This window comes from Poromitra crassiceps, assembly GCF_964638095.1.
Source record: "Poromitra crassiceps genome assembly, chromosome: 5".
Classification (NCBI taxonomy): Eukaryota; Metazoa; Chordata; class Actinopteri; order Beryciformes; family Melamphaidae; genus Poromitra; species Poromitra crassiceps.
The window spans coordinates 46671208-46696232 of NC_139642.1; the positions used below are offsets into that span (position 1 = coordinate 46671208).

Consider the following 25025-nt stretch of genomic DNA (forward strand, 5'->3'; position numbering starts at 1 on the left):
AAAGGAAACAGATGTTATATTGAAGGTGATTGTTGCTCAGTAGCTTAAACCCTAACCCTTCCGAACTGGAAGGAAACAGAAGATGAAAAGTGTCAAACAGATTCTTGTCACTCACTATGCTACAGTGCTTGACCCGTCACTTGGTGTGGAAAAACAGCTGCTGTTTTCCTACCAAGATGGTTGCATGGTGATGCAATGGAATCCCATAAATACACAAACTGACAGACACACAATCACACAGACAATAGCAGACAGTAACTGTACATCCCCAGTGGAAACACATAAGAGTACCAGACATGACATGTGCCCAGTGGCATATAATGGTGACAGGCAGATAAGAGCAGGACACTCTCAGCGAGTCACCTTGTTTAGGGCTGCTATGGCTGCATGTATCAGGCTTGTACTAAAGCCAGCCCTTCTGCACCTCAGGGTGCTGTACCTGCACCCAGAGGGCAGTATGGTGAAGTGGTGGGTGAGTGGTGTCCTGTGCTATTGTGTTTGCTATGCGTGTCACAGCCTTACAGTTGAGCTGTGAGAGGTTGGGACTGGGGACTGGGGAGACCTATTATTTTGGCAGCAGTTTGAGTTATACTGTATGTGTGAATTGAGTCCGGTTTGTGACAGTGAGCATGTTAAAGAAACAAGTGGAGCACTCAAGCTTTGGGGCAGACTTCGGCGCCAGTTCTGTTCAAGTGAATGGGGCGGGCATGGAAAGTCCCGCTATAAACCCATCATATCTGTGCCCTTTGACTTTTGATTGAAAAATGCTTCCGCCAGATGAAAGAAAAGACATGATGTGATGCTGACTGATGTTTCTTATGTAAATGTGCGGATTTGTTTTCCTTATTATTGGTCTCTAAACAGATCATGGTTCTGTCCAGCAGCTGCATATAGCTCAACTCAAAACCCTGTCTGGTCCAGAACAGAGCTAGATTAGCTACATCATGATACAGGACCAAACGGGGTATCAGTCAACATCACGTAATGTGTTTTCTTTAATCTGATGGAAGCCTTTTTCAATCAAAGGTGAAATGACACAGATTGTAGGCGATGTCATTCTTGTGACCTTAGACAATTGAATTAATATCTGGGAACATGAACACCCTGTACAAAAATATGACCATCCCCCAGAAGAACTCCTTCAGTTCGTGATGAAATGTGAACTGAGTAACTTCAATCATGTGATTCAAAATATTATTACAGCCCACACACACTGCCTGTGTGTTATTATTTTCCAGTGAGCATAACCATAACAACAATACCCTACACATTATGATATTGCTCAGTGTCGCGGACGTGTGGGGGAGACGTCAATGTTATTTTAAAATTCAAAACCCAATTAATATTTCACTTCAAAGCACAGGGTAAACTCAGGAGATGAATGCCAACTGAAGCATGAACAGCAGAGAAAATAATTTTTAAGTATCTCAAATAGAGAGATATGCTCTTTCCTTTTCAAAGCTGTTCCAGTAAAACATTATTTTTATTAAGACTCTGACTTCAATAGTGAATGTCTGGCCAAAACCACAACACTGGTAAAGTACTATGCATATGCATTAGAAGCTTTTTGACTGTGGAATCTTCATAATGGAGGAGCTACAGTTTCTCGTTTTAGATTTTGAAGTAATGTTACAGGGTATGTTCCCTACAAAAATAGAGCTGTGTTGAATTCTCCAAGTTAACTTAAGTTAAGTTATCCTTTATTGTCCGTGTGGGGAAATTCATCCTCTGCATTTGACCCATCCTCTACTAGGAAGCTCCCTAGAACTAGGAGCAGTGGGCAGCCACGGTGCAGCGCCCGGGGACCAACTCCAGTTCTATTGCCATCATCTTGGTCAGGGGCACTGACAGGAGTATTAACCCTAACATACATGTCTTTGATGGTGGGAGGAAACTGGAGCACCCGGAGGAAACCCACACGAACACGGGAAGAACATGCAAATTCCCCACTGGGACGGACGGACCGGGGTTCGAACCCGGGACCTTCTTGCTGTGAGGCAACAGTGCTAAACACTAAATGCATTGTCCTCTTACCTGTGAATCTGTCAAAGATGCTTTCTATCTTACTATCTTTATTTGATGTAATATTCCAAGTATGCTTTCTTGTTGTTGGTGCTTGTTATCCTTTATTTCCACATGAGAATAAATAAAGGAGAACTTAACTTAACTTTATTATCTTCAGTGCTGTAATATTTATTCTATTCTTATTTACCCTATATCTTTCTACTTGCTGCTGCAACGACCCAGTTTCCCCATGGTTTCATCTAACCTCATCAAGTGAATTGTGGACAGCAGAATGGGAATTCCTACCATTTTCAATAAATGAGTGATATAATTATGATGCTTCTGTTTCTAGCTTTGAGAACTTCCTGTCCAAACAATGAGTGCGTGTACATGCGCAATAATACATTATTGCGGATTATTATCGGATTTCTAGTTACCTGATAATCAAGTGGTCATGTAAACAGCATAAACAGACATCCTTTATCAGATGAAGGCCGTTATCAGTTTATGAGAAATCTGATAAACACACCTAGCTTCCTGCTGAATCATCCGTTTTATTCAGTGCATGGACCAGTATCATGTCCATTCACGCACTTTGAGGTGAGTTCCTGCTACTTACTAAAGTGCATGTAAACACTTCAATCATGAGAGACTTGTAGGACATTTTAACAATCTTTATTGAATCAGAATAGACAGTTTGAGTATGGCGTATGACTCCATGATGTGACGCTCCTCTTGCTATGAGAGAGGGGGCGTCAGTGCTGTATGAGATAGAAAATCCCCCCTAAGGGGATTTGTTTCCAACAGGAGTCATGACATTGGTGGTGATCTGGGGAGGTGGTGGGGTGAAGCTTTTGCTCTGGAGATGCTGGATGAATGTGGGATGCTGGCATGAGGTGAGTGATGACTGCACAAGTGTGATTTAGGGTGTATTCACACCTATCTCGTTTGGAGCAGTTGTTCCGAAACGGAGAGCATTTTCCCCCTTGGTGCGGTTCGTTTGGGGGAGTGTGAACACAGCAATCGCACTCGGATGCGGGACAAAACAAGCGGACCGAGATCGCCAAGAAAGGGTGGTCTCGGTCCGCTTCCAAACGAACTCTGGTGCGGTTCGTTTGTGGTGAGAACGTGAGCCGACCTCGATCCGCCACAACAGCAGTAAACGGTGCGCATTTTTGGATAAACCAGCTGCCGTAGTCAGCTGCGCTGTGCGTAATGGCCTGAAGAACGAACATTTTTATCGTTTAAAAACAACATCTTTCAGATCCTGTTTTGGCGACTTGTGACTTGCATCGATAAACTTTGGGGGATTTTTGGATCATCAAATCAGCAGTTTGAACTCAATCAACTTACCTCGGACCATGGGAAGCAACGTTAATGTGTTGAATCTCTACGGATTTTGCCTGTAAATTGTGTGCGCGCCCTCTCTCTCCCTCTCTCTCGCTCTCTCTGGTCTCCATTCAATAAATGAAAACAAATCGTGGTAATCAGAGCCAGCCTTCTTTGTGATAAGATTGTCTGGTTCAATCAGACAATCAGACTGATTGCATGTCTTCCTCGAAATGTCCGTTATTATTAAATTATTTATTAATATTTTATTCCTGACAGGACAGGTGTTCATATAGCCTATGTCTCGGCTAATCCTCATCTCCGTGATAGCCTAATAGCAGAATTTGCGAGGGTCTTTGATCTTCTATCTCCAAATTCCCAATAGCCTAAATAGGCTAAATAAATACATAGGCTTACATAGCCTACATAGCATACATTAATAAATAAATAAAGAACTTTCTCCCTCTCTCTCTCTCTCTCCCGATCCCTCCCTCTTTCTTTCTTTCTTTCTTTCTCTCTCTCTCTCTCTCTCTCTCCTCGCACGGCGGACGCCCGACATAGCCTAAAATGTAGGTCTAACAAAACGCATTTTTATAATCATATAGGAAAATCTCTGGGAATTATTTTGTCCATCCCGAGAGGCTATTAGCCTATCAGCGTGTCTGCTGGCCAATCCAGGAAGTTTGACAATACTATTTGGACCGTTTCATTTGTGGCTGTGTGAACACAAACGAACCAAGGCACAAATGCAACAATTGTATCAATTAAGTACCTGAATCGGAACAAAGCAAACGACCTACAGGTGTGAATACACCCTTAAGCTGTGGTGATGGGGCTTTATATAGTACCAGGAGAAGGGCATTTATGATGTCATAACTGATGTCATTTATGATGTCATAACTGATGTCATTTGGGAGAAGGGCATTTATGATGTCATAACTGATGTCATTTGGGCAACTGACGTCACCCTGCAAAGGTGACGTCACCCTGCAAAGGTGACGTCATAGAGAAGGTGACCCCCCAACTAGTCCCTCGGCCCCCCTTTTCCTCATCTCTCCCCATCATCACATGACGAGATCCTGGTTCATCCTCCACTTCAAGACCACACTCCAGAAATGCAACATCCCTGCGGAGAACTATTCCAGCCACTCCTTCAGGATCGGAGCAGCCACATCAGCAGCCACGCAGGGGGTGTCCTCCGCCTCCCTTCAACAACTGGGGCGCTGGTCCTCAACCGCCTATGCATCCTACATTCGACCAGAGCAAGACGCCATACTATCAGCCCAGAGATCCCTTCTTCCATGACTAAAGAGGCAGCAAGCACTTCGTTGGTGGTGATCAAACTCTCCTTTTCTCATCGATGCGCCCATGCCCGGGCTATCCACATCCACTCCCTTGCATCACCGCTTTGCCTTAAAAAACCCCGGTCAGCCCCTCATCTCCCGACATGCATAAATTCTCCCCCTGTCAGCCCACGACCTGACTAAAGCATACCCCAGGCGAGCTCCATGACCCCCGTTTTCACTCTCCCAGTTCCTGAAATAACTTTAAATTCCTTTGGGGGATGACCCCCGTTTTCACTCTCCCTGTTCCCGAAATAACTTTAAATTCCTTTGGGGGATGTCCTATCTCTTACAGCACCGACGCCCTCTCTCATAAGCAAGAGGAGCGTCACATCATGGAGTCATACGCCATACTATTCTGATTCAATAAAGTTTGTTAAAATTATATTAAGAGTCTCTCATGATTGAAGTGTAGTCGCAGACTGAAGTTCAATCATGGAAGACCAAATAAGGCATTAATAGAGCACCCCATGCGTCATAACCCTCAGCCCAAATGACGTCACTAAATGACGTCACCATCTCCGACGTCACCTTTCCTATGACGTCACCTTTGCAGCGTGACGTCAGTTGCCCAAATGACGTCAGTTATGACATCATAAATGCCCTTCTCCCGGTACTATATAAGGCCCCCATCACCACAGCTTAAATCACACTCGTGCAGTCATCACTCACCTTGTGTCAGCATCACGCATCCATCCAGCATCTCCAGGCAAGAAGCTTCATCCCACCACCTCCCCCAGATCACCACCAATGTTATGACTCCCGTTGGAAACAGATCCCCTCAGGGGGGATGTCCTATCTCTTACAGCACCGACGCCCTCTCTCATAAGCAAGAGGAGCGTCACATCATGGAGTCATACGGGGGGGTGGTCCCCTCCCGGGGGGGTCCTCCCTTCAACAACCGGGCTGCTGTCCTCATCAGCCATGCGTCCTACATCCATCCAGAGCAAGCTGCTATATTATCAGCCCAAAGATGCCTCCTTCCATGATTGGTAGGAAGTATTAATGCCTTTCGTTGGTGGCGGTCTTCTCTCCCAATCCCCGTTTGGTGCCCATGCCCGGGCAATTTGCATATAACCCCATAAGTGTCCTTGCCATTGCTTAACCTCAGTCAGCCCACGTCCTGACAATTCGCTCAACCCATTATCTCTGCATTCTGCTTAAACCTGTCAGCCCACGTCCCGAGAAGTCAGTCCACATCCTGACAACTTGCTCAACCCATTATCCCTGCATCCTGCTTAAACTTCAGTCAGCCCACGTCCTGACAAGTCAGCCAATGTCCCGACAATCTGCATAACCCATCATTCCGGCATTTGCATAAACCTCAATCAGCCCTTGGCCCCCTTTTCCTCATCTCTCCCCATCATCACATGACAGGATCCCGGTTCATCCTTCACTTCAAGACCACACTCCAGAAATGCAACATCCCTGCAGAGAACTATTCCAGTCACTCCTTCAGGATCGGAGCAGCCACATCAGCAGCCATGCAGGGGGCGTCCTCCGCCTCCCTTCAACAACTGGGGCGCTGGTCCTCATCCGCCTATGCATCTTTCATTCGACCAGAGCAAGACACCATATTATCAGCCCAAAGATCCCTCCTTCCATGACTAAAGAGGCAACAAGCACTTCGTTGGTGGTGATCAAACTCTCCTTTTCCTCATCAATGCGCCCATGCCCGGGCTATCCACATCCACGCCCTTGCAACCCCGCTTTGCCTTAAAAAACCCCGGTCAGCCCCTCATCTCCCGACATGCCTAAATTCTCCCCCCGTCAGCCCACGACCTGACTAAAGCATACCCCAGGCGAGCTCCATGACCCCTGTTTTCACTCTCCCAGTTCCTGAAATAACTTTAAATTCCTTTGGGGGATGTCCTATCTCATACAGCACTGACGCCCCTCTCTCATAAGCAAGAGGAGCGTCACATCATGGAGTCATACGCCATACTCAAACTGTCTATTCTGATTCAATAAAGTTTGTTAAAATTATATTACGAGTCTCTCATGATTGAAGTGTAGTCGCAGACTGTAGTTCAATCATGGAAGACCAAATAAGGCATTAATAGAGCACCCCATGCTGTCATAACCCTCAGCCCAAATGACGTCACTAAATGACGTCTCCATCTCCGACGTCACCTTCTCCATGACGTCACCTTTGCAGTGTGACGTCAGTTGCCCAAATGACGTCAGTTATGACATCATAAATGCCCTTCTCCTGGTACTATATAAAGCCCCCATCACCACAGCTTAAATCACACTTGTGCAGTCATCACTCACCTCGTGTCAGCATCACGCATTCATCCAGCATCGGATATACGGCCTCCCGTGTCCGGGGGAGTGGATGGCCGAGGCGAGGGTATTCATGGGGGGGATGAGTGCGGGGAGGGGAGGGAACTCGGCGCACGCACCTGGATTTTGGAGCGGGGCTGGCTGGGCTGATATCGCCGGAAGAAAAGCGGGCTGAGAAGGGGGATACGAGCCTGAAACCTGGTGCGCTTGGGCTGCTGCCGTGGGGAGCGTGGGGCTCGTGATCAGCCTCAGCCGGGCATCGATGTCGGCGAGGGCCCCGACCATTGAAGACATCGTTGCGATCAGGGGATCATGGGGGCCTGGAGGGGCTGGACGCCTTGGCGCGTCCGCCGAGGAGCCGGCGGTCTTGGTGCGCTTCGCTGGGCCTTTCTTGGAGGTGGACTTCTGGGCTCTTTTGCCGCGGCCACGGCCTTCGGAGTGCTGCGCGGACTGTGATCCGGGCGAGACGAGGACCTCCGGGACGTTGGGTCTTCTTTTGCGGCCGCGGCCCCTGGTGCGGGGAGCGTCCAGTGAGACGCCTGAGACGCCCGGAGATGAAGCCTGGGGATCGGGGATTTGCCCGGGGCTGGCCGGGGCGTTGAATGTGTTCTGGAGGAAGGCGTCCACGGTGGAGCTGAACATTTGCTGCTCGTCTTCGGACTCGGACATGGTGCTGGACTGAATGAAGCTTCTTGCCTGGAGATGCTGGATGGATGCGTGATGCTGACACAAGGTGAGTGATGACTGCACGAGTGTGATTTAAGCTGTGGTGATGGGGGCCTTATATAGTACCGGGAGAAGGGCATTTATGATGTCATAACTGACGTCATTTGGGCAACTGACGTCACGCTGCAAAGGTGACGTCATAGGAAAGGTGACGTCGGAGATGGTGACGTCATTTAGTGACGTCATTTGGGCTGAGGGTTATGACGCATGGGGTGCTCTATTAATGCCTTATTTGGTCTTCCATGATTGAACTTCAGTCTGCGACTACACTTAGTGATGTCATTTAGGCTGAGGGGTATGACAGCATGGGGTATGCCTTTTGGTCTTCCATGATTGAAATTCAGTCTAAGACTACACGGAAATCAGATCATTGCCAGTTACCTGATTATTCTCAGTTATCTGATTATTGTGTGCATGTACTGTAAACACACTGAATGTAAACTGAGAGCTGAGTGAATATTTAGTTGTACATTCACAATTCTGTTTTCGGTTGCATTTTGCCGTTTGTTGTATCTATCATGAGAGCTTGGCCTCAAGTCTTTGTTTTCCTGCCTGTCCATCTTATCTACAATATATTGCTCCTTGCTCACATTCTGGTCAAATAACATTGTTACACATGTACCATTTCTATTACCTACTCCCGTGATAGACTACAGTTCTCGCTGTCCATCCTGTAAACCAGTTTTTGAAAGCAGTACAACTGTGTTTAGTAATGACAGAATTTTGACAAGAGGATCTACATTTATCAGTCTGCAATTTTACAAGATTTTAGAGACATTTCACTGCACAAAATGTGTCAAACTGCCTCTGTAATCAAATTAAATATTCATATAGTATTCATACCTATCAGCTTTCATTGTCAAAGAACTACTGAAATAGGGGGGGGGGGGCTGACAGTTGAAAACAGAGTGAAAACAGATGACAAACGCTGACACAATAGCAGATGAAAGAGGAGACCAGTGATCTCCAAGCTGACTAGTGATATCTTACCGTCTTTCTCCATCTGGATCGTGACCCCTTTGTGTTTCCAGAGGACGGTTGGCGGAGGTGAGCTGATGACATCGCAGACAATGTTGGCATTGTCTCCTTCGTTAAACTCTTGGGGCGAGGGGGCATTTGTGAAGGTGATTCTTTCTGGAAAATAACATACAAACCATGTTTTACTCAGTGGCCTCATGATTGTCATCAAAACACAGTTAAGAACACTTTTCATTTAGTAGGACTCTTGGGCACCAATAATATGATTTTATGATATTGGTCTGGGTCAAAGATACATCAGATGTGGAAAATTGATATTGTGATATTGTTTAGCCATTTGTTTTTGTCTGTTTTGCTGCACTAGTGCCTAATGTGCTCCAGCTTTATTTATTTATGTGACCACATTGTGATTCAATCTTCTGAGCAAGACCTGATGGAGCCAGCTGGTGGTTTATAAGTACCGTAGCCTCTTTATTTTTCTCACTTTTGTTTTACAGCACTTTGTAACTTTGTTAATAAAAAATAAAAATAAAATAATAAAAGCTTAATTTCAATATATTATAGGCCTAGTCTGGGAGTAAACACTCAGGGCTTCCCACATATTGATTATATTTTGGATGGTTTGCCCAGATAACTTCAAAGCAACCCAAACAAGTTTTAGTCTTAGATTGATTTCATGTGCCATGATGCTGTAAGCTGGCATTTACTCCTGTCATTTCTTTTCAATAAAATTGCCAAAAAAAGAACAAACAGGTTTACTGGAAGCTTGTTAGGGAAGTACAACTATAATGCACTGTGCCTATGACAGAGCACATGCTGTTGGTCACAGGAGCGCTCACAGTGCTCACTCGAGTCGCATTTTATTCGTCAATAATTAGCTGTAGAAATATCATAGCAGAATGAAATGTTTGGAGCGGGGGAGTCTGGTGCAACGCACAGGTCCTGGACCTGGTGAGACGTAGGAGGAACCCGGACAGCGGGCAACCCACAGAGCCCAGTCCCTCCACGTGCCAGAGCCTCCCGGTCCCGGCAGAGTAGTTCCGGAGCAGAGGATTGAGTGGCCCTGTCTTTCCCTAAGAGGGCTGACCGTGGGTAGCTACTGGGACGTAAGTCGGGGCTTGATCAACCCCGGCTGGGTCACCTGGGCGAGGGTGTATGATGTTGCGAGACCCGAAACATCCTATGAATCCAGGGTACATCACTGATGATACGTCCCAGTTGCATCCATGTGATGTTTTTTTCTTTATTAGCTGTAATATTTTGTATTTGTTTCACAAATAATCAAATAGTCAGCCAGTGTTGCAGTGGCAACTTAGTAAATTCTCGCCTCATTAACCACATTATTTATGAACTATCAATAAAACACTATAGCCTTGGATATAGTATACACACCAGCGTTATTAGAATACTTTGAGCCCCCCCAACCCTGACCACTAATCTGACAACCTGTGAGAAACCTGTTTATGAAATTAATGTAATCTACTCTATTCCTGTAGTAGAGGTGCACTGATAGTATACGTAGAATCTAGATCAACACTGATCCAGCTGCCATGACAAGAATACTTTAATTGCATGCGCTAAATTGCGACCATATCAAACTTTTCTGGTGGGAGGAAAAATGTCTCCTCCTGACAGGTGAACGTAGTGAAATGCTGCTATTTCTGTAGTTCATAGACACAGTACCTACTACATGTATTGTTTATAGAAGAGCCTCAACTGTGCAGGCTAAATGTAATTATTTGGTGTAACCTACCACACTGTCATTTATCTGCTGCTAACCTATTCTGAATAGGCTGCTTTGAATAGTCTGTCAATAAGCTGTTTGACCAGGGTAGAGAAAAAGAAAAAAGAATGAGGAACAAAAACTAATCCTCTACTGTGTTATGTAGTATATTTGCTGTTTTATTATAATTTTTCATAATTGTTTACTTTTTTAATTTCATTGTAGATAGTTATACAATAGTCAGCTCAGTGAATAATTTAATCAAATGGATATGATGCAATGGATGCACTTGTTCCTGCAATTATCTTTTAAATATTCAATAATACGTGGCATGAATAACTGTATTGGCCAATCTCCTTGATAAAGTAATCAATGCTCTTATTGGATGTGAAAACTCAGTGACTTTTAATTGTAAACTCAGTGACCTTTAATAATAATCTATAATAATATCCATTTTCAGTGTGTTTGCTTCTTCCCTCCACAAGACATCTATCAATCTTTCTATTTCCTTTTGCAATCACATTTTCCAGCAACCAAAAGGTCTTTACTGTTGCTGACAAAACAAAATTAAAACAATCAATATTTAGAAATAGTAGGATTTGTATTTTTAAAAGTCACAAGTCCAACTCTAACATTTACTTTATCCCTTTAACATTTACTGAACCAAAATTAAATACCATTTCCTGAAAAGCAGCACAAACAAAACTGCTGCTGAAATTGTTTTCATATGGAAAATGTAAATGGGTACCCACTTCTGATCATAAACCATTTTCAGCTACAATAGGTGCTGAAATAACACACGAAAGTTGTTTTTGGAAATTGAAAAGGTTTCATCTCTGATGGACATTTTGCTGATGCTTGGCGGACATGGGAAATAAAAGACATTACTCAGAAGAAATGCACAACAGACAGGATCATTAAGCAGCCCCCTAACGGTCTTTCGAGTGTTTATTGAAGTGATGATAAATCTATCCTCAAAAAGAATGATGTGTTGCCCTTGAGCACTCAATAAAATACAACTATACCTTCAATACACCAGATATTTTTCTTTCTTTCTTCTTCTCATACATATGTCAAAGTTTCTTCAAATGTACTGTGCCCATGGTTTCCCCCAGAAAAGTTGTTAGGCCCACTGTGGAAAGTATCGTGTGACAGGGGCCGTGCCAAGTTTCTTTTGTGATGGGGGGCCCGGCGACAGACTGATGGCAGTATTAGTAAGGTAGGGCCCTATAGTTTCTGTGATAACACAATCATGGATGGAATTGTAGAATTGAGGATTTTAGGGTTCACTGCTTTCACACTCGGGACCTGGGACCGTTTCCGAACACACTTGTCCGCAAACTGACCCCAGGTCCGGTTCGATTGATGAGTGTGTGGACGTTGCGTTCCGTGCCCGGGCGTGGAACAGTGAACCGTGACAGGGTCCACTTGAAAAGATGGTTTGGGGAATGCTTGGGCATGCGTGCCCGGGGACGGAACACTTGCGAATGTGAACGGCAACTGTACCGCACCACGTCGACAACAGGAGGATACCCTCCAGGCGTTGTTGATGACCCAAGTGTACTCTGCAAGTGTTCCCGAGCACGGAAGAAATTTGTAATGTGAAAGCTGACCAGCAGGGAAGGGGGGGGGGGGGGGGCAATTGTACTCGGGCACAGAAAGAAAGCAATCATTCCCAGTGAGAAATCACCCTAAAAAAAGCTACGACACAACTTCTATAGGCAAAATAGACATGTAAACAATGAGGAAAATACTCACGGAAGATTTTCACTTTGACTGTTGACTCTGCTTGTTGGTCTCCATTGGCAGCGACACACTTGTATGTCCCTGCATTGTCACTGCCAGCTTTATAGAGCGTGAGTGTGGAAGATGACTCATCATTACGGGTTACTGTTATGTCTGGTCTGTTTGGCTCGATCCGGTCCCCACTCGGTCCAAACCAGTCTATGTGCTTGGCCACGCCCACAACTGGACATAGTAAAAAGCAGCACAAATTAAATTACCTATGCACTTGCTCACTGTACTGATTACATAAACATCTATAAAAATATACCACCTTGATTCAGGCAGCAAGGACAGTTGATTTGATATATGAACATGATATTATTATTACAGCATACGGAACAACAAAGAAATGTTTATGGCCAATTGTTTTTTCTCTGCCCAAATTATTCTACGTCGTAGCATTACTGTAAGGTTAGGAATGGTTTTTTGGGACACTCAAAGCCAGGACAGTGTTGATAAACTTACCCTCACACAGGAAGAATTTGGACTCTCCGACACTGATCTCACCGTGGCCAGGGGTGATCTGCACTTCCAGTGAAACTGAAAACAGAAAAAGAGATAAAATACAAAATCAGGAACTTGGCAACATGCTACATGCTGCTATGTGTTACTAAACGAGGGCAGCACTGCTTAAGTAACTCAATCAAAGTAACATAAGGCATTTTCTTTACAACAGAAGGAGGAAGTGCTGCATGGTTCTGATGGCGCATATGACAAGTGCTCTTTAGTGGGGCAGGTAAAAGTACAAAAAACAAAATCCAGGAAGTCTTGCTTGATATTTGTCCTTAAGTGGTGCAGACAACCATGGATGTCTGGAACATACGGCAATTAACAGTTTGCAAAGCAACTAAGTAACTGAGTAATGTGGCAATCATAGCAACATATGCCAAAAATGTACAAACTGCAATAGCAAAAAGGAACAGGGGTCGCATTTATGGCAGAGTTGCCATTTAGAAAAGGTTTGTGACCAAGAACAACACACAAAGACACATAACTGGGTCTAGAGAGCACAATACCTGGACCTGCTGGTCGTACAGTATCATGGTGGCTAAAGAATATGGGACTATTTAACATACTACAGTGAAATCAATGTTATCTCATGATGTCCCCATATATTCCAAGATGATATGCTCCCATACCAGTGTTGGGAACATACACATTACTTAAAAAGGTAATGCCTTGGTGTTTCCCACAGGATTTTGAGTTATTGCGGTGGGGGACCACAAGATTTTTTTTAACATTTTAAAGTAAAATGCATGAATTTGGTGTACTTTGAGAAAGCACTTAAGAGCAAAATTAAAAGGCTAGATCTACTGTATGAAGAACATGTCATCATTACTGTGCTGTGGGTTTACAATGACAAACTAAATTTCTCCCTATAGGTCAGGGATACTCAACTTGCTTTGCCCGGGGGCCACTTTCGTGAAATGATAGAAGGCGAGGGGCCAGTTAATAAACAAACAATATACATTTTTCTGTAGCGGATTGTAGGTTTTTGGGGTGTCAGCCGGAGTTTAGGCTGACAATGTTGTGCACACCGGATAGTTAGTTAGGTTAAGTTAGTTAGGTTAAGTACATAAGTGCCTGGGTAGCAAGCAGATTGCGGTATCTGACAATTTAGCAGCTAAATCATAGATTATTGAAACATATTCCATATTCCAGACTGAAATGCTATAACAGAAGTGGAGTATTGGCCAGAATGACATGATCATTTGGACACTTATTCAGCGGGTATCTTGCATGTCGCGTTCAGGTGCACTGTAAAAAAAAATAAAAAAAAATCAACATCTTATTGTGGTGGTCAAAATCCCGTTGTGGCGGTGCGCCATAAATTCCCCTATGTATGGGAAACTGACTCAACACTGCCCCATACACAATGCTTCACTCAACAGTGGTTTCATGAACACTAGGAGGAAGTCAAATGCCTTCGCCTGAGTCGCCTCCCCAATCAGCAGATCAGAAACACATCACTGAACTGTAATGGGAAGTTTTGGGGCTGATCGAGAGTGCAAAGTAGATTTCTCAGTCTATCTCAGTCATAGGATGGATTTAGATATTAAAAACCTGGCCTTTATTTTCAGCCTGGCTGCAGCTGGCTGCTCTTTTTAGCTACATCTGAAGTTGCCTTTGTGGCCTGAAGTCGGCTCTGACTACAAATCCCAATCTCCCTGAAGTAGACTCTGACTACGAATCCCAATCTCCCTGTGAACTGGTGGCGGATGTGGCTACAAATCATCCAGTAGCCAACTTCATCATGGGGTCATCAAGGCTGGCTTTCCAGCCTTGATGCTCAGCCACTAGCTTACTGTGTGTGTTGCTGTCTTTAATTCACATGTCTCATCGACTTGTATTCCCATGGCACACAGTGAGTCTTACAAAGTCAGCTGACTCCTGGGTGTGAATGTAATACCACAATAACAGATAATGTTGCTGTTCAGGCTCTTTGGTGGCACTGCAAAGTGCTGGCCTGCACTGTGCCTCTCTGCTTGTCTTGCCTTGCCCTAGTTGGCCTAATTTGTGCCTATTCAGTAACAATCCTTTCTGGACTTGCTCTCCTTCACGTCCAAAGCCAATTTGATCTCTTTCCTAATGAGCAAAGAATTGGTTTCAATGTAGTTACTCTTAATTGCTGTCAGCAGACACTTAAACACTTGAGCATGTCACCAAGTATATCAATCTTAGGAAGGACTAACTTTGCACCCTATGTAGGTATGACACGATTTGTGGTTTAATGGTAAACCGTGATCAAATTCGGTTAGTATAACGGTTAGTATAACCATTTAAAATGTAATTATAATTAAAACCATGGTACTGTGATTACTGTGTTATTGTGATTACAGCACTTTGAAAAACACGGTAAATACTGTCCATCATCAACCAAAGATAGCAACAGTCTCCCAGACATAAAGTAGGTGCACAGACTTGAAATTATTTCAGTGAGTGCATCAGTCCTTTGGTCTGAGTTTTCTATATAAAACTTGGTGAAATGATTTCAGTACTTTGTGAACATTTTCAACACATTTTAACAATACCATGATAATACTAATAACCATGATAATTTTGGTCACTATAATCGTGATATGAATTTTCCATAGTGTTTCATCTCTAATCCTATGTCTATGTATTGCTCTGTCTGAACCCAGAGGACATGCAGGGTCCCGTCAGGTACTAGTTGAGGTTTTGGGATAATGGCAGCAATCATACAGTAGGCTGCTCCAATAATGAATGTAATCCTTCTCAAGATAAGTGTGGCTTATAGGCATGATTTAATTGAATGTGTATATCAGCAAGGCTCAGCAGCATTGTATCACAGAGAAAATCTAAAAGTCAGGTTTAATGTGAGGCAACCGGCCTCCTGACTTCCATGGCTGTATATTAGCCCACTAGGCCAGTGTTTCTCAAACAGTGGTCCGCGGACCACTGGTGGTCTACTCGTGCCCCCTAGTGCCAATTTTTTTCATTGGTTTAAGTGGTCCTTGGTCTGAAAAAGTTTGAGAAACACTGCACTAAGCAGAGCTTCACCACTGGCTGTATATTAGTCCACTAGGCAGAGCTTCACCACTGGCTGTATATTATTAGTCCACTAGGCAGAGCTTCACCACTGGCTGTATATTAGTCCACTAGGCAGAGCTTCACCACTGGCTGTATATTAGCCCACTAAGCAGAGCTTCACCACTGGCTGTATATTAGTCCACTAAGCAGAGCTTCACCACTGGCTGTATATTATTAGCCCACTAGGCAGAGCTTCACCACTGGCTGTATATTATCCCACTAAGCAGAGCTTCACCACTGGCTGTATATTAGTCCACTAGGCAGAGCTTCACCACTGGCTGTATATTAGTCCACTAGGCAGAGCTTCACCACTGGCTGTATATTAGCCCACTAAGCAGAGCTTCACCACTGGCTGTATATTCGTCCACTAGGCAGAGCTTCACCACTGGCTGTATATTAGCCCACTAAGCAGAGCTTCACCACTGGCTGTATATTAGCCCACTAAGCAGAGCTTCACCACTGGCTGTATATTATTAGCCCACTAGGCAGAGCTTCACCACTGGCTGTATATTAGCCCACTAAGCAGAGCTTCACCACTGGCTGTATTAGTCCACTAGGCAGAGCTTCACCACTGGCTGTATATTAGCCCACTAAGCAGAGCTTCACCACTGGCTGTATTAGCCCACTAGGCAGAGCTTCACCACTGGCTGTATATTAGTCCACTAGGCAGAGCTTCACCACTGGCTGTATATTAGTCCACTAGGCAGAGCTTCACCACTGGCTGTATATTAGTCCACTAGGCAGAGCTTCACCACTGGCTGTATATTAGTCCACTAGGCAGAGCTTCACCACTGGCTGTATATTAGTCCACTAGGCAGAGCTTCACCACTGGCTGTATATTAGTCCACTAGGCAGAGCTTCACCACTGGCTGTATATTAGCCCACTAAGCAGAGCTTCACCACTGGCTGTATATTAGTCCACTAGGCAGAGCTTCACCATTGGCTGTATATTAGTCCACTAGGCAGAGCTTCACCACTGGCTGTATATTAGTCCACTAGGCAGAGCTTCACCACTGGCTGTATATTAGCCCACTAAGCAGAGCTTCACCACTGGCTGTATATTAGTCCCCTAGGCAGAGCTTCACCACTGGCTGTATATTAGCCCACTAAGCAGAGCTTCACCACTGGCTGTATTAGCCCACTAGGCAGAGCTTCACCACTGGCTGTATATTAGTCCACTAGGCAGAGCTTCACCACTGGCTGTATATTAGTCCACTAGGCAGAGCTTCACCACTGGCTGTATTAGCCCACTAGGCATATCTTCACCACTGGCTGTATATTAGTCCACTAGGCAGAGCTTCACCACTGGCTGTATATTAGCCCACTAAGCAGAGCTTCACCACTGGCTGTATATTATCCCACTAAGCAGAGCTTCACCACTGGCTGTATATTAGTCCACTAAGCAGAGCTTCACCACTGGCTGTATATTATTAGCCCACTAGGCAGAGCTTCACCACTGGCTGTATATTATCCCACTAAGCAGAGCTTCACCACTGGCTGTATATTAGTCCACTAGGCAGAGCTTCACCACTGGCTGTATATTAGTCCACTAGGCAGAGCTTCACCACTGGCTGTATATTAGCCCACTAAGCAGAGCTTCACCACTGGCTGTATATTCGTCCACTAGGCAGAGCTTCACCACTGGCTGTATATTAGCCCACTAAGCAGAGCTTCACCACTGGCTGTATATTAGCCCACTAAGCAGAGCTTCACCACTGGCTGTATATTATTAGCCCACTAGGCAGAGCTTCACCACTGGCTGTATATTAGCCCACTAAGCAGAGCTTCACCACTGGCTGTATTAGTCCACTAGGCAGAGCTTCACCACTGGCTGTATATTAGCCCACTAAGCAGAGCTTCACCACTGGCTGTATTAGCCCACTAGGCAGAGCTTCACCACTGGCTGTATATTAGTCCACTAGGCAGAGCTTCACCACTGGCTGTATATTAGTCCACTAGGCAGAGCTTCACCACTGGCTGTATTAGCCCACTAGGCAGAGCTTCACCACTGGCTGTATATTAGTCCACTAGGCAGAGCTTCACCACTGGCTGTATATTAGTCCACTAGGCAGAGCTTCACCACTGGCTGTATATTAGTCCACTAGGCAGAGCTTCACCACTGGCTGTATATTAGTCCACTAGGCAGAGCTTCACCACTGGCTGTATATTAGCCCACTAAGCAGAGCTTCACCACTGGCTGTATATTAGTCCACTAGGCAGAGCTTCACCATTGGCTGTATATTAGTCCACTAGGCAGAGCTTCACCACTGGCTGTATATTAGTCCACTAGGCAGAGCTTCACCACTGGCTGTATATTAGCCCACTAAGCAGAGCTTCACCACTGGCTGTATATTAGTCCCCTAGGCAGAGCTTCACCACTGGCTGTATATTAGCCCACTAAGCAGAGCTTCACCACTGGCTGTATTAGCCCACTAGGCAGAGCTTCACCACTGGCTGTATATTAGTCCACTAGGCAGAGCTTCACCACTGGCTGTATATTAGTCCACTAGGCAGAGCTTCACCACTGGCTGTATTAGCCCACTAGGCAGAGCTTCACCACTGGCTGTATATTAGTCCACTAGGCAGAGCTTCACCACTGGCTGTATATTAGCCCACTAAGCAGAGCTTCACCACTGGCTGTATATTAGTCCACTAGGCAGAGCTTCACCACTGGCTGTATATTAGTCCACTAGGCAGAGCTTCACCACTGGCTGTATATTAGTCCACTAGGCAGAGCTTCACCACTGGCTGTATATTAGCCCACTAAGCAGAGCTTCACCACTGGCTGTATATTAGTCCACTAGGCAGAGCTTCACCACTGGCTGTATATTAGTCCACTAGACAGAGCTTCACCACTGGCTGTATATTAGTCCACTAGGCAGAGCTTCACCACTGGCTGTATATTAGCCCACTAAGCAGAGCTTCACCACTGGCTGTATATTAGTCCACTAGGCAGAGCTTCACCACTGGCTGTATATTAGCCCACTAGGCAGAGCTTCACCACTGGCTGTATATTAGTCCACTAGGCAGAGCTTCACCACTGGCTGTATATTAGCCCACTAGGCAGAGCTTCACCACTGGGCTCTGGCTCAAAAGATTAGCATGGATGGACTGGCGCTGTCTTGAAATGTATTTGCATAACAATGCCTATTTTATTGCTCTTCCCAGTCCTCAGGGCAGCTACTGGAAAATCTAAGCCAGTGCTTTTCCAAACCAATATCAAACTCATAAAAGATTAAGCCAGGGTAAGTAAAGGTGTTTTAAATGAAATAAAAGGAGAAATCCACTGAAAGTATTTGTGTAAATTGACAAATTATGTTAAATTACATAAATTAGCAATCTGATGTTTCCATTGCATGGCCCTATAACAAGAGCAGATAACTGACTGCTTGGCTACGTCATATCAAGTTTACCATATAGGTCTACACAAACTGCCGACTGTTAAAATACTTCCTGTCAACCTCCTGGTGGGCTCCAATATCTCCTACTGTACTTAGCACCACAAACTGTGTCAACACAAGCTGTTAACAGCAGAGAATCCACAGATGGCAGCAGTCCAAGGTAATGGAAAAAAATCTAAATGATTAGCCTAAATATTGAAATGAAAAGCACATCTGGTTGGCAGTTGGTTTATGGTTTATTTAAAATTCATAATTAAAACTTATTTTGGATGTGGGCATTCCAAGACATTAGACATGCAAAGTTGCAAATGTTCTTTTCCAGCAACGAAGCAACATTGGATTATATTGGAGAGCAGCACTTCCTGCAAACTGAGAGGTGCGTTACGTAGAAATCTACAGTCAAGTAATTTTGATCAGAATCAATCTGCTTGATGGCAAAAACTAGGAAAATAAACCTGTTTGAAAATAAACAAAATGATTATGGATTATCCAAATAAGTATCCAAATTATCAAAGTGATTACCGGTAATCTGAGAGGCACAAGGCTAGTACATAGCTAAGACATTAATCAGCTGAACGAAATGCTGAAAAATTGTACTGTAATAACTCTAATATTTAACAGTCATAGTTGCCACAATATCAAATACAAAAGCAAGCACCTAAGACTAAGGCAAATAACATATTTTGCACAGAGACAAATAGCCACAGTTTAAATGTAAATCAAGGAAAATGCCAGATACAGACTTTGAATCACTGGCCCTAAAAAAAGCTTTTACTGCATGTTCAGCACCTTGGAAGATCTGAAAATATTATAAATTCACAACAAAACACAGTCATGGAGACATTCCATTTCACAGGAACCTGTGTGAATACTCCCATACATCATCCCCATGATCCAGCGCTCCTGACTGGAGCAGACACAGCCTGAGGGCAGCTTTCATCTCACTCACCATTTTACAATTCAGATCAAAGCTGCATGACTGCAGTGTGTATGAGACCTGACTGTTCTGACGCCTCCTCCACCTGCATTAGGGGATCCGCCTCAATGGCTTTGCCTCCCTATCTGGTGATGGATGGCAGAAATGGCGCGTACACTTGAAGAAATGGCCTTGGTAATGAATAGAGGGGAATAGAGATAAATGACAAACCAATGTGTCGTCATTAAGCTACAGTACACCATGCTGAGTAGGGTTGTAGCGGTACTAAATTTCTGTTTCGGTGCCGGTACCAATTTGTATTTCGATACTTTTCGATACTTTTCGATACTTTTTGTAAAAAAAAAGTGAAACTGTCCAATGTCAAGATTTGGCTTTATTTTAAGAGTTTGGGAACAATTACACCAATAAATTGGTGTGGCATTTAAATGCTGAACAAAACAAACCTTTTGAGCAGTGAGAATACCGGTAAGTAAAATAAAGTAATGCCAGTGAAAATAAAATGACCATAAAACACTAGCCTATAGCAGCAAAAACTCAGAGAAACACCAATAACAACAATAAATAAATAATTGGTGGCATTTAAATTCTGTCTAACTTTTACTTGTCAAATAAGTACACACTCAGTAACATAACACAAATCTTTTGAACAGTGGGAAATGGGAATAAGTAAAATAAATAAAATAAATAAAATAAATAAAATAAATAAAATAAATAATAATATAATAAAACACTATAGCAGCAGAAACTCAAATCTTTTTTTCTTCAACAAGCAGCATAACTGGCTTCATATTCCCATTCTGTCCCCCAGCCTACTCAGTCGTCTAAACCCTAGTTCTCCTATGGGTGGTAGACAGACTCACTGTTTGGCTGACTCTCAGTTTACTCACTCAGTCCCTCCCATCCCAATGTCTTCTTCAGGTTCCTAGCCAAGAAAACGAGGGTGTCAACATGTTCCTCGGTCAGTCTAGATCTTGTTGGACTGCAGATATTCCCAGAAGTACTGAAAACACGTTCAGATGCACAGCTTGATGCTGGAATACAGAGATATTGTCTAGCAAACTGAGCTAAGATGGGCAGGTCTGTCTGGTGTTGCTTCCACCATGCCAGGGGATCCTCTGCAGGGCTGATGTCTCTAAATTGTTTATACTCAGTAATCTCAACTTCCAGTTTAGCACTTCTTGTCATGGGTGGGGCATTCAGGCAGTATTACTCACAGTTTACATCTAACGTTATGTAGGCTACTTTCACGCATACTTCAGTCAGGGTTATCGACAGTCCATATTATTGCCTCTGCACGTTTCCCGACGCTACAGTGAGCGCTCGTTAACTAACGTTACTGCGGAGTCCGCTGTAAACGTTAGTACAGCGGAGTCCGCTGTAACGTTAGTACAGCGGAGTCCGCTGTAACGTTAGTTAACGAGCGCATTTTCTCACTGTAGCGTCGGGAAACGTGCAGAGGCAATAATATGGACTGTCGATAACCCTGACTGAAGTATGCGTGAAAGTAGCCTACATAACGTTAGATGTAAACTGTGAAAGGGCACAGCTGCTGCACCCGATCTACTCCACCCCATCGAATGGGGACATTTTGAAGCAATTCCTTTCCATTGAATGAGGTGATTCATAGTAGATCGGCTGGCTGCTGCTACTAACTGGGCTGGGAGAGGCTTTGTGTTTAGCCATAGCCTACTTTGCTAGTTTGCTTTTAATGTGCGCGGGTCTGCTCAGTGCTCAGCTGCTTTTTTTCCTCAAACTCTTTTCCTCACCGCTTGACATGTGGATATGACGTCACTCACTCCAGCGCATTTCTTAAAGAGACAGGCTCATATTGACCATTATCAGTCATAGCAGCGGTCGGAAAAGTACCGTTCTTTTTAAATCTTAGTATAGAACCGTTTCTACAGCAATAGTACCGCGGTTCGGGGGTAGTACCGGTAGTACCTACATCCCTAATGCTGAGCAATCCAACTTCTTGCAGTGTAAATGGAAAAGTCCTTTGAAAGTACTTGACAGTTCCTTTCCTTTCTTTGCCGAACTGTACAGGTAGGAAAGATAAAAGGCATAAGCCATCTGGCTGGTTCTGTACTCTATCCACCTTATTTCTAGCTGCCATGATGCCTTATGTGAAATATGGGTGCTTCTTCCGGTGTCATCCTCCCAGCCCCCTCCCACCGTTACGTTGTTGACACGGACACAACATAGTCCGTCTGTAAACGATGTTTCAAAGCTGCAGGCAGGCGAACCGCGAACGGAGCGAATCAAATCCAGCTTGGCTAGAAATCTCGCCGATAAATATCCCAAGTTGTTCAAAGAGCAACAGAAATAGCGGATGTGATAGATAACATTATTACATTCACTCAAATAAGTCGTCTAACGAGTGTTGTGACAAGCAACTTTTTTCCCAGCGTCAGAGTTTTGAGGAAATGCGCCAGCTGCAACAATCAGTCACGTTCTAGACCGGACCTTGCACCCATCATTATTTTACAGCGGGGCATTCAAAAATAAGGTGGATTGAGCTCTCTTTCACCAGCATCAGCACCAGTGGAGCTGGTATGGATTCAATGCCTTGCTAAAGGGCACTGCATCGATGATGACGCTGAATTTTGCTGTTACAGGGGCTTGAAGGGCAGCCTTCCTAGACACTACAGCTCCGTGCTGCCTTGATTGTTTCTGTAGGAAGATGAGCCATCCAGTTCAAAGTCAGTTACTTACTGAGCAAATCGGCTCACATTGTACACAGAGACAACAATTGGGCTATCTACACGCCCAAAATGTCTCCAAAACTAATTTACTGGCATAACCCTTGGTTTTCTCATATCTGTGTGCAAACATCAAAGCTTCATACGACCAGATGAGTATTATTATCCATTTCCAAGCGGATTAGTCTCTCCAAGCATGAAATCTCTAAATAGACAGTACAGTGCATCATATCATCATCAAACTGGAATCATTGTGCATGAAAGATTAGATATGTGCTGAAAATGTATCTCCTACTAATCAGAGTCGTATTCAGATAATTGCACTGTGCAAGACGTTCTTTATTCCTACATCTGGTCGATCCTGTGATAACCATGACGACGACAATGGTGATGGTGACTGAGTTGCCCTGGTGCCAGATTCAGAGGTTCGCCCAAGCGTTCTTACTGTGTTCCATCTTGTTGTTATCAATATTTAATCTTGATCTACTCACTCTTGGCACCCGCTGCACGCTTGATCATCCTGGAAGGGGAAGCCCTCTCTGTGTGACCATTCCCAAAGCATCTTTCTGTTTTCCCCCTAATGAGGCTTTTGTGGGAGCTTTCTCATGAGGGCCTATAAGGTCTCGGTGGGGCCGGAAAAAAATATATGTTTTTTTGGACAATTTTTTGCCATATTCAGAGGAATATCTCATTTTTAGGATTATACTGTTGTGATGTAATTATTCAGTATTTTCTCCTTTTCTCACTCATTCAGAGCAAAGAGGGAGATATATAGCATGATGATAATGCTCTATATCTCCCTATTTGCTCTGAATACACCAGTTAACATGACACAGAGTTAACATGATAGAAATATTATCAGCAAACTTAATGACTAGACTAATTATTCTGATCTGAATGGCAATGATTATATCAAGAAACATTGACTCCTCTCTTTGCTGTATAGTGGGAGGTGCATTTTTCAAGTTCACATTTCTTTATTGCCAGATTAAACAATTCGTATTGGTTGTTGGTTCAACACAACATGTGCGGGCATGCGCGCTTCTTCTTCTTCTTCTCTAGCCTACAAGCATGTAACTTCCTTGATTGTTATTGTTGATAATTCTATTTAAATAGGCTACATTTTCAGTATATCAATAATGCAATCATTTCCTGAAACATTCCCAAACAAGAAAGGAACATAGTGCACTGCAAAATATTTTTAATTACATTTGTAAAAAATAATAATAATAATAATTTCGCCACTAGGGGGTGCTGCAGCACCCGTACTTCCCGCGGCCCTGATTGTGAAACACCTTGAAAATGAAGCTTGCGTTAGTTCATTCGAGACACGGAAGTCATGTGCTATGCCCCAGCTGTATCCAGCCTCCGCGAAGTCCCTTAAAAAGTGATAATGGACACCTCGAAGTGCATTAACCCGCTTATACCATGGTCACTTGCCAAAGAAACAAAACAAGACCATTCATTTATATTTCCATGCATTTTGCAATCAAAATCTAGTTTTCATAACCTTGAATATGAATTGAGAACCGGCGAGACAAAATAGTCCCCTCGAGATTAGGCTATCATTGAATAAAATGGCTGCTTAGTTTCTACACCTGGCACAATTCTAGAATCAAGCTAACTAATAATTTGGCCAATTGTAGCCTATGTAACAACATACAAAATAAAACGGCAATGTCTAAGAATGCAACGCCATGTAACTGGGTCGTTTAAACTCGCATTCCAGGGAATTGCGTTAACGTCTGCGGGTCTTATAAGACGTAAATGGCGCGAGGCAGGAGTAGAGTGAAAACTATCTGCTTTCAGTATGTTGGAGTCCAGGTATGTTTTGTACAAGGACGTCTCTCAGTGTGCAATCCCGCACCGCATCGTCAATACACGTTCGCTAATAAAACTGCTTGTTTTGCCATCTGCGGGAAGGCTCAAACTGTCAATAGTGTTTGGCAACATACAACTTCATACGCAAAATGTGCGTATGAAGAGGCGAGAGGAGAGAGAGAGAAAGGAGGACAGCACAGCGCTGTTGAGTGCAAGCTTCCCTGCTCCTCTCTCTCTCTCTCTCTCTCTCTCTCTCTCTCTCTCTCTCTCTCTCTCTCTCTCTCTCTCTCTCTTTCCTCGGCTGTTCACGCCCATTTTCTCTGTCCGGAGAGTCGTTTCCATGTTGCCAAACACTATTGACAGTGGCTCATAATGGCTCAGAGCCGGCTTCTGTCAGGGGAGGGAAATCTCCGAAACGAAAATCAAAATTGTAAATAAGAG

The 25025-nt window shown here is 44.0% G+C and overlaps 1 protein-coding gene across 1 annotated transcript in view; it reads right to left on the reverse strand.

Moving 5' to 3' along the window:
* ncam1b (neural cell adhesion molecule 1b) overlaps positions 1-25025 on the reverse strand; it is a gene marked incomplete at both ends in the record, with an annotated part of 133413 nt that overhangs the window by 42659 nt on the left and 65729 nt on the right. The window contains 3 exons of the mRNA XM_083636710.1: positions 8679-8822; positions 12148-12357; positions 12640-12714. Coding sequence (XP_083492836.1) covers positions 8679-8822; positions 12148-12357; positions 12640-12714 — 429 coding nt within the window. The remainder of the gene's footprint in view (positions 1-8678; positions 8823-12147; positions 12358-12639; positions 12715-25025) is intronic.